The sequence below is a fragment of the Triticum aestivum genome, chromosome 6B (genome assembly GCF_018294505.1).
Source record: "Triticum aestivum cultivar Chinese Spring chromosome 6B, IWGSC CS RefSeq v2.1, whole genome shotgun sequence".
Taxonomy (NCBI): Eukaryota; Viridiplantae; Streptophyta; class Magnoliopsida; order Poales; family Poaceae; genus Triticum; species Triticum aestivum.
Window position 1 is genome coordinate 19,258,872 of NC_057810.1, and position 15,277 is coordinate 19,274,148.

Genomic DNA, 15,277 nt, shown 5'->3' on the forward strand with positions numbered 1-15,277 from the left:
AGCATCGCAATGCAATTGTTTTTTAGGGTGCTTCTCCATCTATACCACATGTGCTTCTCCATCTGTATGTTCTTTCAGCATTGCTAAACCCGTTTGCTAGCTATGTAGTATAAAAATATATAGTCCCTCCATTTTAAAATAAGTGTGGCTGATTTAGTACAAAGTCGGGGAGTATAATAATGCAGCAAATCTGGATGTTGTTTAAAATTACAGATCATGTCAAAGCAGTACAAATGTTACACAATGCATTCTAAGTAGTAGTACGTTTTAGAGGGGCATTCTCTCCCTCTCTCTAAAAAAAGAAAAAAGAAAAGAAGAGACCAGACACCAGAGCAGACCACGCAAATCCTCTCGCACTCGCACCAGGCCGGCTTTCCTCATCCCTCGCCGGCCGCCGCTGCCAAATCTCGCTGGCCTCTCCGCCGCCGCGCCATGCTCCGCCTACGGTGCTCCATCCTCACCCACCTCCTCTCATCTCGTCCACCCACCTCCCCCGTATCCCCTCTCCACCGCCTCCTCTCTGCGGCCGTCTCCCCCAACCCTGCCTCCGCCTTCGCCGTCGACGACTACCTCGTCCGTACCTGCGGCCTCACCCGAGCACAGGCCCTCAAGGCCTCCGCCAAGCTCTCCCACCTCAAGTCCCCTTCCAAGCCCGACGCCGTCCTCGCCTTCCTCGCCGGCCTCGGCCTCTCCGCCGCCGATGTCGCTGCCGTGGTTGCCAAGGACCCGCAGCTCCTCTGCGCCAAAGTGGAGGAAACCCTGGTCCCCAATGTCGCGGAGCTCACCGGCCTGGATCTCTCGCCTTCTGAGATCGCACGCCTCCTCTCGCTTGGCCCCGACAGATTCCGTTGTAGATCCATCGTCTCCAAGCTGCAGTACTGCTTGCCCCTCTTCGGCTCCTCCGAGAACCTCTTTCGAGCCCTCAAGAGTGGCTCCGTTCTCTCCTCCGACCACGAGCGGGTGGTCAAGCCCAATGTCGCCTTCCTGCGGGAGTGCGGGCTAGGTGCTTGTGATATTGTCAAGCTCTACGTACTTACACCATCGCCGCTCAACATCAGCACGGAACGCCTCCGGACAGCAGTGGCATGTGTTGAAGGTCTTGGTGTATCCCGTGGATCTCCGATGTTCAGACATGCACTACAAGCTGTTGCATTCCTCAACGAGGAGAAAATCACCACCAAGGTAGAGCACTTGAAGGAAACATTCAGGTGGTCGGATGCCGAGGTGGGCATTGCTGTTTCTAAGGCTCCATCGCTGCTGACGAAGAATAAGGAATCGCTGCAGCGCAGGTCCGAGTTCCTCATCTCTGAGCTGGGGTTGGAACCGGCATACGTTGCTTATCGTCCGGCAATGCTCACTTACAGCTTGGAGGGCCGGATCAGACCCCGGTACTATGTCGTAAAGTTTCTCAAGGAAAATGGATTGCTCAAGCGTGACCCTAGCTACTTTACCGTTTTCAAGGAGTCCGAGAAGGCATTCAAGAAGATGTTCATACACCCTCATAAGGAAGCTGCACCACACCTTGAAAAAGACTACGATGCTGCTTGCAAAGGGGAGGTGCCCACTAATTTCAGATTCACATAAGCCAAGGACGTGCTCTGATGTAACTGTGTGCTGGTTGTCCGCTGCTGTATGTCTGTTAGATGCTGGGTTGGTGGTTGTTAACGAGTGATGAAGCTGATAATTTGATCCCTGAATACTGATATGTAATGTCACCACTCAGCCGAGAAGAAACCATGGATTGGTTATGAACTTTTTCGTCCTCATTCATGTTTTAAACACATGTAATGGAACTAAGTAAGTGTGAGATCAGGCCATGGAGGAGGGCTCACTTGTACAGGTTATCTGCTAAACATCGAACTCTCACATCGAGGAGGGTTGGCATCATTTAAGTTTAAGTAAGTAAACCTACATGACCCTGTTCCTTTTTATATGCCAGTAATGTTACCAAGACAATGGAGAAGCACTTGCCGCTAGTAAACTTAGGTGTATTATCCTGCTCTGCACGATTGCCATTTTTTTTTTTTTGAAATGGCCATAAATTATGTGTTTATTGTGGATGGCAGCTTAAGATTTTTGGTTCATTATTGTGTTTTGGTCCTGTGGGTAATTCTTTGTGCCAAGCACCACCAGAAGGTTCACTAGCAGCTAGGGAGTGTTTCTTACTTCTATGTCTGAGCTAGCTCTTCTTTAGTTTGGCTAAAACTGAATGATTAATTTATTGCTTTGGTTGGTGTGATCGTGAATATAGTCCCCAAACAGTTGGTATCATGTACATCCATACTCTGAATACATGGTCTGAATTTCTGCAGAGACTGCAGGTTCTGAATTACTTGCCTGTGTGTTCATGCATCTGCACCAAACAGTTGGTATTCTTGTTTGTACGAAAAGCTTCACATAATATGCTAGCTTTTGGGGGCACACTACTTCCAACTGGCAACATAATCTGTACCTGAATTAGTTTCTGCCATCTTGGGTGTTCATCTGGATAAAGATATCATTGAAGTTCAGTGACGGATAGTAAAATTTGATACTTGTGTCTGTATGATTTTCGCAAGGGAAAATTAAGGTTTTGAACTATGTTTGATCTGAAAAGACAAAGAATTTCAGTACTTTATTTAACTTCCAAAGTAACTGCCAAAGCATGCTAGAATTATTTTAACTTCTAGTTGTCAAGTAGATAAGTTGTAGTTATCATGATCTGGTATTTTCTTTGTAACAAAGAAAGCATTGCATGCTGTCTGTACTTAAACCTTTCATATGTCCACTTATCTCAAGATTAGGTGTTTGGTACATGTCATTTTGCCCTGTTAATGCTCTGCTTATTTTACTTGTCGATGCAGGGTTATGGAAAGGCTCCTGGGTGTAAGAATTACTTTTGTTGGAGATGGACGTTAAAGGTATATTATTATTCAACTGTTGAACTATTTTTTATTTTCAGCAAGACACAAACCTGTTGAGGTTTTTACAGTGATTTTTCTTCTTAGGTTTCATCAAGATTTCGTTGCCTTGTTGGGAATGATAAATGGATATTTTGTGGTGCTCCATGCAGTAAATGTGTAAGCCCTCAGATCAACACCCAGATTGGCACGCCAACCCCGCATAAACTGGCGAGAGATCTTAGAGCAATGATGTCAGATATCTGGAGCACAGAATACCCGCGGCGGGTTGGCTGCCACTTGAACCCAACAATACCTTACCATTTCAAAGAACCCCGGCTGTAGCAGCCATGACGGTTCGAAATGGAACCGCCTGGACCGCGGAGGGGGCCCTTCCCCTGACGAGAAAAACATGGGAACATGATCAGAACCAATCGTAGTGACCAGCCTCAGAGAGCACAGTGGGAACATAATCTCCCACTGGATAGATACCAGGATCCGATCCAGCACACTCCGGATAGGGTCCACCTGTTTGTTGGTCCATGTGAATCTAGCCCCTACAGGGCTATCTCACGTAGGGCCATATCCGCTATGCAATCATTGAACATGCGCATCCGGAGCTGGTCGATATTAGTAGAGCTCTTCTCAGCCTCCTGCGGATAAGGTTGAAATCCCCAGCGACTACGATCGACGTAGTGCAGCGTTCTACCTTATCTTTCAGCTGTCCAAGAAGTCACCGACCGCCCATGATCAGCCGGGCCATAGACAATGATTACCTCCCAGGTGAGGTTCACACGTCGATCGGTAATGGACATACTGAGGAAAAATTCCACTCGCTCCATATCCTCAACCGAGATAGAGTAGTGTCAAAAACGTCTTACATCATTATATAGAGCAGTTATATACTTACTAACGTACCTAGCATTTGGTGCGAGTAATAGATCCATGCCAATCGGTCGACGTAATCACTTGCGTATGTCCTTCATATCACGACACCAATTCAAAGACGTGGTCAGTATGTTTGCCCTATAAATAATGTATGGTAAAGATCGGCAGAGCCATGCCAAGCCAACGCATAGCATCATCATCAGCAATAGGAACACTAGCTACTGTCCACGATAGCCCATAGTCGTCTCCGCCGGAAATGGGTTCTTCTCCAGCACCGGCGGGCGAGAGAGCACACGCCGTGTGCCTGCCGGCGGCCGCGCAGGGGCACATCATCCCCATGCTCGACGTGGCCAAGATGCTCCACGCCCGCGGCTTTCACGTCACCTTCGTCAACACCGAGTACAACCATGCACGGCTCGTCCGCGCGCGGGGTGCGGCAGCGGTGGTCGGCGTCCCGGGGTTCCGCTTCGCCACCATCCCTGACGGCTTGCCGCCGTCGGACGGCGACGTCACGTAGGACGTCACGTCGCTGTGTAAGTCCCTCACGGAGACTTGCCTCGGGCCCTTCCGCCGCCTCCTCGCGGAGCTCAATGACCCCGCCACGGGCGTGGCCTGCGTCGTCGCCGACATCATTATGGACTTCTCCATGGAAGCGGCCGGGGAGCTCGGCGTCCCCTATGTCCAGTTCTGGACGTCCAGTGCCGTCAGCTACGTCGGTGTCCGCCAGTACCGTCTCCTCTTCGAAACGTGGCCTCGCACCGATCAAAGATGTCAAGCAGCTGACAAACGAGTATCTTGACACGCCCGTGGAAGACGTGCCGGGCCTGCGGAACATGAGGTTCAGGGACTTCCCGACCTTCATACGCAGCCCGATCTCGGATGACTACATGCTGCATTTCGCGCTCGGCATTGCAGAGCGCGCGGTCGGCGCGTCGGCGATGATCGTCAATACCTTCGACGACCTTGAGGGAGAGGCGGTGGCGGCCATGGAGGCGCTCGGCCTGCCCAAGGTCTACACCATCGGCCCGCTCCCGCTACTCGTGCCGAGCTTAGACATCAGCATGAGCTTGTGGAAGCAGGAGGAGGAGTGCCTGCGGTGGCTCGACGACAAGAAGCCCGACTCGGTCGTGTACGTCAACTTTGGCAGCATCACCGTCATGACCAACGAGCAGCTGGTAGAGTTTGCCTGGGGGCTGGCCAAGAGCGGCAAACATTTCCTTTGGATCACCCGGCCCGACCTCGTCAAGGGCGACACTGCAGTGCTCCCCCCCAGAATTCTCGGTCGAGACGGCGGAGCGTGGGCTCGTGGCCTCCTGGTGCCTGCAGCAGCAGGTGCTGAACCACCCGGCCGTCGACTCGACGATGGAGAGCATGTGCGGTGGCGTTCCTATCATCAGCTGGCCATTCTTCGCGAACCAGCAGACCAACTGCCGGTACCAGTGCAACGAATGGGGAGTCGGCATGGAGATCGACACCGACGTCCGGTGCGACGCCGTTGCAAACCTTATCATGGAGCTCATGGAGGGGGAGAATGAAAAGGTGATGAAGAAGAAGGCACAGGAGTGGAGGGAGAAAGCGGTCAAGGCGACCAAGCCCGGCGGCTCGTCTCACGACAACTTTGATGCGCTGATTCGTGATGTGCTAGCTCCTAGCCGCCATGGGCATAACTTTGATGCGTATTTATTTTAATAAGTTATTAAAGAAATAATAGTGCGCTGATTCTAAACCGGTACCTCGCACATGGACGAAACGACCACTTACCACCGCGCCAAGGCATGTGAAGTACTCTCTCCTTTTTAAAATAAGTCTCTTTCATTTTAAAATAAGTGTCACAAATTTAGTACAATTTTAGCAAATAATTGTACTAAGTCAGCGACACTTTTTTTGTTGCGGAAAAGCTACACTTTTTTGGGGATAGAGGGAGTAGTAATGATAGCATATACACCTTATTTGAACATATTCAAAAGCTAGAAACCAGTCGGTTTTCATAAATACTAAACGGTAAAAATATTTTTTTGCGGGTAACGGTAAAAATAACTTGACATGCTCACATTTGACCTGTGTTTGAAAGGTGTAGAAGTCTTGCTCAACATCTGATTTGTGTTTAAGAAGATGAATTCATGAAAATCAGTTAGTATCATCCGCATTGCCACCATAATACTTGTAGCCAGTGGAGGATGCAAGAAGAGGACCTATGGATTGACCCAAACTTGTGGGCATGCACATGATGCAAAGGCATGGTAAGCATGCTGTCATAAGACCCATGTCGCCCAACCATCGCCAGCTTACTTTCCCTGAGGTTGATGTCGGAGAGGCAATGCAGCGATGAAGTCGCGCCTGCGCTAATGCAACAGTGAACCTGGAATCCAAAGAGGCCCAAGACTCTCTCTCTCTCTCTCTCTCTCTCTCTCTCTCTCTTGCGGCAAAGATCCTGTATCTTACTCCCTTCGTTCCAAAATAGATAACCTAATTTTGTACTAACTTTAATTTTAATACAAAGTTAGTGCAAAGTTGGTTCATCTATTTTGAAACAGAGGCAGTCTGTATAGTTGATCCCTACTACTTCCATTTATCTTTTACATGTACACGTGCTATCTCATCAAGGAGCATGGGAATAAAATAACAAGGAGAAAACAAGGCCACTGGAGGAGCTAGTATCAAAGATTAGTCACCGGGCCTCAGAGTCGCTGCAATTTTGTCTTAGTCAGACGGTTTGGTAGCAGGCCAAAGGGTGAGATACTAAAAGTTAAAGGCCTCTTTGATTCGTAGGATTTTCAAAACGTAGGAATATGAGAAGTATAGGGTTGAAGTGGCAATGCTCACTTGAATCCTATACGATTAGCAATGAGTGTTTGATGCCATAGGAAAAACAAAGGAATTGTAAATATTATCCAAGTGGAGTCCGATGGGCAGAGTTTAGTCAGAGCCTGAAATCCACTGAGTATGATCTCACACCGGAAGGAATCCTGTTTAGAGAAATCTAGTTGCTTTTCCTTTGCACCTCGTGAATGTAATAAATTACCCCATGCATTAGCTGCATTCGGGTCTAGATTGCCTGCTGCTGGATAGCGATGGGCTGAGGACTTACCTGACAATGTAAACATCCTTGAGGGCCAGCCGGAGCGCTGAGCGAGTGTGATGTATGGAATCATTGTGTTCCATTAAAAAACAAAAAGGGACCATCTCAATTCTCAACATGCATGAGGGAGAAACATTTTTTTAGATGGGAAAAAACATTATTAGTTGATCCCCACAAATTTTGATTATCTCAAGATGTACATATGCCAAATGCATGACACCTCATCATAGCCCCACAACAATGTGCATGGAATTTTTATATTATATTATATACTTATATTTAATTTAAAAATTAACTATAAAATAATCAAATACAATATATGATATGCATTTTCAATTTTAGTTCATACCCCCTCCATCCCATAATATAAGATGTTATTGCATCCAATACGTGAGTAAATCAGATGCAATAACGTCTTATTATGGAATGGAAGGATTATATTATGAATTCAAGTATTTATGTTTCATACAATCAACTCTAATTAAAAATATTCCAATCAATTTTTGCAGCAACACGCGGGGTGTCATCTAGTTACTCCAAAAGGTAGTTGACCCTTTAAAAGAGGTCGGCCAGGAGCTGAGGACAGGCCGGCTATGCGCTGAAAGGCAGTGAAGATGTTGAAAAAAATCAGAGCATGTATCGGCAAACAGCGCACACGGTTCTGTATCGGCAAATGGCGACCTCAATCTTGATGATGCCCATAGGTCAGCCTGTCTGGTTTGGGGTCTTCATCAATATTAAGTTCTTTTTGCGGGGGCATCAATTTAAGGTTAAGTAGTTGTTCAGATGAAGTTCAAGCAATGATGGAATATAGCTGCAAGAGGCGTCTAAAACGAAAATGCCTAGGAATCACATATATGCTAAATAGAATTATTTGTACATTTTTAGCAACAACCAAGTTCAACATGAATGGTGGCTATGTACAATGATCAAAAGTTGCGAACAAAGCGAATATCCATTCCTGAGCCCAGTCTCATCTGCACCCGGTGAAGAGAAAATTCACAAAAAATACAAAACAAAATGAAAATTCCATTTTTCTGGCATGGAAGATAATTCGGTGCGCTCTAAATTTCAGATCATTTGGATATATGAGTAACTCTCAGCAAAAAAGACAAATTGGGTCAGAACAATACATGAACATAAAACCTTTCACAGATCTCAATTTTGTCTTTTTTGCCGGGAGCTACTCAATTGTCCAAATGAACTAAAATTTGGAGCGCATCTCACACACCAAAACACGATTGTTTTTTTGATTTTTATTGTTTTTTTCTATTTTCTGTTCATCCTGGGTGTAGCTGAGCTTGGGCACCGAATTGCATCGTCCCAAACAAAGTGCGTATCTAGAATAACTCGATTTGTTTTATGAAAAACCTCATCGTGAGGGCAAGGGTTCTTGCGTTGCATTAAGAAGAAAAGAGATGGTCCAGTATATATGAACAGAATATTGAAAATGAAGAAATCTTTCCAAAGCTTCAAACATTTTTGTGAAGCATGAACATTTTTTTGTAAAATGTGAACAATTTATGAAACGTCGTACAATTTTTGAAAAATGCAAAAAAGAAAATTAAAATAAATGCAAACAAAATTTGAACATTTCAACAATTTTCTAAATTTTACAATTAAAAGAAACAAAAAAGAAGAAAACGAAAAAAAGCAGAAAAAAATACAAACTGAAAAGGAAAAAATGTTTGGGAATCTTCTAGAATGGTCCCTAAACCAGTATAATCAAGCTAGGAAGCTCGAGAAGGTTCCCAAAACCGTAATTGCCCAGTTCGCGTACTACAGGAGATGGCCGGCCCAATTGATCGCGCACCTGTGCGTTTCGTCGACCATGGATGAATAGGGTTTTCCTCGATGCAGAGAGCATCAAATATTATTTCCGGACTCATGCTTCCTGTGTCTCTCACGTGCCATCTGATCTGGGCTGGCCTGGAGGATATTCACCGCCAGGGCCGGTCCTGAGATTTTGGGGGCCCGGGGCGAAACTAAAACTAGGGGCCCTTAGTAGAAACAATAAATAATAGTAATGAATTTATACATATATACTTGTCAAGTAATTATACATATTACCTTTCAAAAGTAATCATTGCCCGATGCAAATTCACTTATGACGAGGTTGAATTCAATCTCTTCCAATAATTTCTTCTCGACACATATTGTTGCCAAACCATTTGAATTTATGATTCATTATTGACCTCTCAACAATTTTAAATCTGAAAATCTAGTGTCAGCCGATGTGACAGTCACAAGCACTGTAAATAAGATGTTATATACAACAGAGACATTAGGATAACAATCAAATTCTGTGACATGGTAAAAAATATTCATAGAATTACACCGTCCAGCAAAGTGAATTTCACAATTTTAACTCACAAAAGGGTAAGACTGAATGTTCATCAAAACTAGCAGATTGTGCGTGTGCCCCTAATGAAAAAACTGTACTCTTAGGACCACTTACATTATTTTCACTTGTATTGATGCCAACAGTTATCTCTTCCTCAGATTAAGAATTTCCTTTAATATGCTTCTCTTCCTCCACAACAACTATCACCAACTTATTATTTGGGTACGTCGAAGCACTAGTACTGCTCTTGAAAAATTATTAATAGCTTCTCTTTGTGATTGTATCGGTTAATCCACACATTGTATTCACTTTTCACCATAGTGAAAATATATGCGAGGGGATAAATTACTTATAATCAGTAATATACGTACAGAGAGTAGGCATTAGGGAACGGCAACATACCTGGGATTGCGCGATGTGTACTGGTTCGCGTCTAGATCTAGAGTTCGACGAAGCAGCTTGTCCAGCGTCTGAAGGCAGGAGAGCAGAGCGCTGTTGTGTACTAGGTACCGGCTAGAGTCTCGCGATCCAGGAATAGAAATTCACGAGAGGACGAACTGGCGATCGGAATTAGGAGAAAACGAGCTAAAGAAAACGAACGGCGCAGAATTAGAGGACTGGTACGTGATGGAATAGGAAGGAATCGATTTCACCGAAACAAAAGGAATAGAGTCTGCCGGCGTCCACGCCTGGTTGCCTTTCTAGCCACGGCCCACGACCCATAGATTTTTTTCGCACTAGCCCAGAGGCCTTGTACTGGAGAGGGGCCCCTCGATTATGGGGGCCCGGGGTGGCCGCCCCCCCTGCCCCCCTTCAGGGCCGGGCCTGTGTCCAGCTGTGGGCAACCAGCGCCGCCAGCTTTGTCGCTCTCCGGCACTGCCGCCTCCTCTTCGACCGTGGCCTCGCACCAATCAAGGACTTCAAGCAGCTGACGAACGAGTACCTTGACACGCCAGTGGAAGACTTGCCGGGCCTGCGTAACATGAGGTTCAGGGACTTCCCGACCTTCATACGCAGTTCGACCCCGGACGACTACATGTTGCATTTCACGCTCGGGATCATAGAGCACGCGGTCGGCGCATCGGCACTGATCATCAACACCTTCGATGATCCTCGAGGGAGAGGCGGTGGCGGCCATGGAGGCGCTCGGCCTGCCCAAGGTCTACACCATTGGCCCGCTCCCGCTGCTGGCGCCGAGCTCAAACATCAGCATGAGCTTGTGGAAGCAGGAGGAGGAGTGCCTGCCGTGGCTCGACGACAAGGAGCCTGGCTCCGTTGTGTACGTGAACTTTGGCACCACCACCATAATGACCAATGAGCAGCTGGTAGAGTTCGCCTGGGGCCTAGCCTTGAGTGGCAAGCATTTCCTCTGGATCATCCGTCCTGACCTCATCAGGGGCGACAGCGCGGTGCTCCCCCCGGAGTTCTTGGTCGAAACCGCCGAGTGTGGTCTCATTGCCCCATGGTGCCCACAACAGCAGGTGTTAAATCACCCGGCAGTGGGCGTGTTCCTGACACATTGCGGCTGGAACTCAACACTGGATAGCATGTGCGGCGGCGTGCCCGTCATCAGCTGGCCATTCTTCGCGGACCACCAGACCATCTGCCGGTACCAATGCACTGAATGGGGCATTGGCATGGAGATCGACAACAATGTTCGGCGTGACGCCGTCGCAGGACTTATCACGGAGGTCATGGAGGGGCAGAATGGCAAGGTGATGAAGAAGAAGGCGCGGGAGTGGAGGGAGAAAGCGGTCAAGGCGACCAAGCCCGGCGGCTCGTCTCACCGCAACTTCGAAGAGTTGATCCATGAGGTGCTAGCTCCTACTCCTTGCCACTCTGCGTAAAGGAATAATGGTGTACCTGCTCCAATGTGTTCTTTTCTCAATCCCGGTTTTCAGAGGAGGCCGGAAAATCCCTTCTTTTGGAGGAGGCAGGAAGAAGCGGTTTTAAGAATATCTCGGTAATCTTAGTAATTACCGCCCAATAAAATGGAATAAATTTTGAATTCAAAAACCTTGGTGCCAAAAATAAATGTAATTGGCCCATAGTTTTGGAATTAGTAGTTCTTGTCCTGGTGACCCGCCCACTTTGTTACTTCCCACAAGTTGATTCTAACCCGGTACCGGGTGTATGGACGAAAATGGCCACTACCACCGCGCCAAGGCCTGTGAAGTAGCAACGATTGCATACACACACCTTATTTAAACCTATTCAGAGCTCAAATCAAAATTTGGTTGAAATTTGTTGGACGGTAACAGTAATTCTCAAAAGGGAATGCAAAAGCGGGAAACCAGACAGTTTTCGTAAATACCGACCGGTAAAAAAAACTGGACATGCTCCATGAGATAACTTATAAGGAGGACACACCATCGTGTTTTTAGCTACATCAGGGAGAGATGTGTGAGTGGGATTAATTATCCCGGTTTCAACGAGGTGTCAATGTTTTCGCTTAGCAATCCCATCTTGTTGGGGCGTGTGCATATGCCGCATCAAATAGTGTTGTGTTCATGGAGACGATGATACCCCCCCCCCCCCCCCCAACCTCACTAATCGGATTGGATATCATGACCTTTTGTAATGAGATGCGTTTGGCCTGTGTTTGGAACGTGTATAGGACTTGCTCAACATCTGATTTCCGTTTGAAAGGTTTATGCAAGAGGGGGGTCCCTGTTGGACAGGACAAGTGGTACTCTCTCCATTCCCTTATACAAGGTCACTATGAAAAATACATTTTACATCTATACAAGGTCACTAACAGTAATCGAGGAAAAAATTAATGATGTCTTCTTGTACTGGCAACTTGTTTAATCCTTGCATTCATGTAGTCATAATGACACTGTGCTACTTTCTTCTCATTCCTTCTTTGCATGCATGCAGGCGTATTAATGATCCCAGTTAGGCTGGTCGTAATGAGGAGTATCATATACTAGTATCGCGCATATGATACTAGTGTATGATACTACTTCCGTAATGCATAGTATTATAAATTAGTATGTTAGGTTGCCTTATTAATTGCCATGCATGACACAAAGCAGTCCAACATTTAATATAATACGGTACCATGATATGATACTACATCCTTTCTTTCCTCATTTAATTGTGTGCCACATCATCCAAAAAGTCTAGTTGGCATGCATGATACCACTTATAATACTCCCATTACGATCAGTCTAACGAAGAGAAAGTAGTCTTGTAAAGCAGTCATTAAATTTTACGTTGATACATGTAATTTGAGTTTGTGGCCATGTTTTTTTGCGAGAAAACTTCCAACCTATTCATCTAGAATCATGGCAATACAACGAACACTTGAAATAAAAAAATGCATCCAGATCCGTAGACCACCTAGCGACGACTATAAGCACTGAAGCGAGCCGAAGGCACGCCGCCGTCATCGCCCCTCCGTCGGCGGACTCGGGCACAACTTGTTGTAGTAGACAGTCGGGAAGTCGTCGTGCTAAGGCCCCATTGGAGCAGCACCCCAGAACAGCAACCGCCTTGATGAAAAATAACGTAGATCGAAGGATCCAAACCGAAGACACACGAACGTAGACGGACAACGACGAGATCCGAGCAAATCCACCGAACAACCACTACGCTGCTAGGACGAGCCACCGACGCACCACTATCGCCAATCCCTTATCGAAGCTGGTCTGACCTTGTCGATGATAGCCAAAAAGACTTCGTGCATGTGCCCCTAAGGGCTGTCACTCCAGAGTTGTAGTCATCACTATTGAACTCTTTTATGGATCCAAAGTATCTGACACCAAAAATCCCCATCTTGCACTCACGGCGTGAAATTTAACCTCGCCGCCCTAAGCAGACAACAAAAATATGTCAGAGCTCCACCAAATCCATCCTGGTAGACCAACTCAAAGATGAAGTGTCACCATCTGCCACAGCATCGCCCGTACGAGGACTAAAAAGCCCAAACCTAAACTACTAGACCGAGGTATCAGGACTCCCCTCCCCGTCGTTGGTTGCAGAGCGGCGGACACATGCGAGGAGAATCCACGAGCTCATCGGAGGGAACGAGCCTTCGCCCTATCCGCCACCGCGTGAGGGGGAGGAATAGATTGCTCGTAGTTTTGTAACCAAATTAACTAAATCCTAACTTTGTGCCGAGTTGTTAGCGGTATATTGTACACCTGTTTCTGAGTAATATAAAACACCCTTTTTCACCGAAAAAAAGAAGTCAACTAGTCACGTGTGATGACTATATATAGTCAACTAGTCAATTGGTGTGCTATAGTTTTCGAGAGAAGTGCTTTACACCCCCAACTCTAGCCCTAGTTTAATATACACCCCCTCCCCAATTCTAATACCGTCTAATCTACAAACCATGAACTCTCAAAATTGACTAGAATTCAATCCTCCCCTTTGGTTAACCGATTTTGACCCGCTGGTTGGGTGAACAGTGCATTATAAAACTTGGAAATTTTATTTAATATTTTTAATTTATGTTTCACCTGGTGAAAAAATGATTTTTTTCGAAAAAATAAAAAAAATTTGCCCCCTCATCTGCACTGGGTGAACAGTAAATAAAAAATTATAAAAATAAAAGAATACTTAAAAATAAAAAAAATCCGATTCTTTTGCATGGAAGATGTCTCAATGTGTCAGGTCCGTGCTAATTTTAATCGCGTTCATACATACATTTGAGTAGCTCTCAGCAAAAAAAATCGGCCCAAACAGTAAACTATTACAAAGACTCCACATTTGTTTTTTTACCGAGAGCTACTCAGATGTCCAAACAACCTCAAATTTGGCACGAACATGACGCATTTAAACACCATTCATGAAACAACCCAAATTTTTAGTATTTTTTTTTAATTTACTGTTCACCTAGTGAAAAAAAATTCACATCTTTTTTTAAACTTACTGTTCACCCAGTGAAAAATAAGAACTATATTTTTGATTTTTTTTAATTTACTATTCACCCAGTCATCGGGTCAAAACCGGTCAACAGGGAGGGAAGGGTTGAATTCTGGCCGATTTTGAGAGTGGGGGTTGTAGATTAAACTATATTAAAGTTGGCGGGAGTATATTAGACTAGAGCCACAGTTGGGGGTGTAATATGTACTTCTCTCATAGTTTTCTGCTCTCAACCCTAAGTTAGAGCTCAAAGCATATATCTTCCAGACTTAATTAGTAGACTTTGTTTTAATTTTCAACTTGAACCAGAGCTGAAATTTAACACACAAATTAACTAGGGCAAGAACGTGATGTTTCTAGTGGTTTTTTCCCGTTGAGTGAATGAATGAATTGGTGGCAAAAGCTAATACAACATGGGTTTTAACTTCTGTAGGCAAATCTAATGCTTACTTTTTGGAGCCAATCAACTAGCTACCCTGTAGAATAGGCATGTTCTTTCAGCATTGCTAAACCCGTTGACTTGTTGATTATGACAATACCTCATAAAAATTGGAACGTACTTTCACATTTTAAAAGCATAGATGACAAGAACATCCATCCTACTATTTCTACGGTGACCATTACTTGCGTTATTATTTTATCTCCTTCCAGTTGCAGGGTTCTTACAACGGGAACTTTTAGCATTGGCAGTTGCAACGGCAAGTTGATGCAAGCACATCAAGGCATTTTTGCAACAAACTATATGATGTGTACAACAATAATACAACTCAACAGTTTCTGCATATCCTGTTGCCAAGTGATTTTGAGCATCCACATATGTGCTGAATCCTTGTGTTGTAAGTACAACAACTATTCCTTGAAACTGCTAGGAAAATTAGGAAACAACCACTGTGAATATATAGATAATACATAGATGCCAACTCAATGAAAAAAAAGTAAACTTCGGTCTTAGAACGGTAAAAAATAATTCTCCAAAGAGGTAGATTTTTCCAACTCCTTTTTTTTAAATGATTGTGGTTTCAGTCAAGTTGCGCAATTTTTTTTTGTTACATCTAAGATACGATCATGAAACTTGGGCTGCACTAGCCTCCCTGTTTTAGCAACTACCGTGGCTCCTCTTCCCTCACGCCTGCCGTTCCACCCTGATTCTCAATCGCACCTAGCACCCCACCATCCTCCTACTCCTTATTGTGTCACATGACTGGCTTTGCT

The 15,277-nt window shown here is 45.4% G+C and overlaps 1 protein-coding gene and 2 pseudogenes across 1 annotated transcript; all 3 read left to right on the forward strand.

Moving 5' to 3' along the window:
* Positions 1–279: 279 nt before the first annotated feature.
* On the forward strand, positions 280–1,837 carry LOC123135436 (transcription termination factor MTERF8, chloroplastic-like). Its single transcript, XM_044554512.1, has one exon. It carries the CDS (start codon positions 433–435, stop codon positions 1,582–1,584), a length of 1,152 nt encoding a protein of 383 aa, XP_044410447.1. The 5' UTR covers positions 280–432; the 3' UTR covers positions 1,585–1,837.
* Positions 1,838–3,778: 1,941 nt separating this feature from the next.
* On the forward strand, positions 3,779–5,493 carry LOC123135437 (7-deoxyloganetin glucosyltransferase-like; annotated as a pseudogene).
* Positions 5,494–9,605: 4,112 nt separating this feature from the next.
* LOC123138642 (7-deoxyloganetin glucosyltransferase-like) lies at positions 9,606–11,171 on the forward strand (annotated as a pseudogene).
* Positions 11,172–15,277: the final 4,106 nt, after the last annotated feature.

Bases quoted from the DNA above. Each gene is read 5' to 3' on its own strand.
- LOC123135436 (XM_044554512.1), top strand. From the start codon at position 433: ATGCTCCGCCTACGGTGCTCCATCCTCACCCACCTCCTCTCATCTCGT.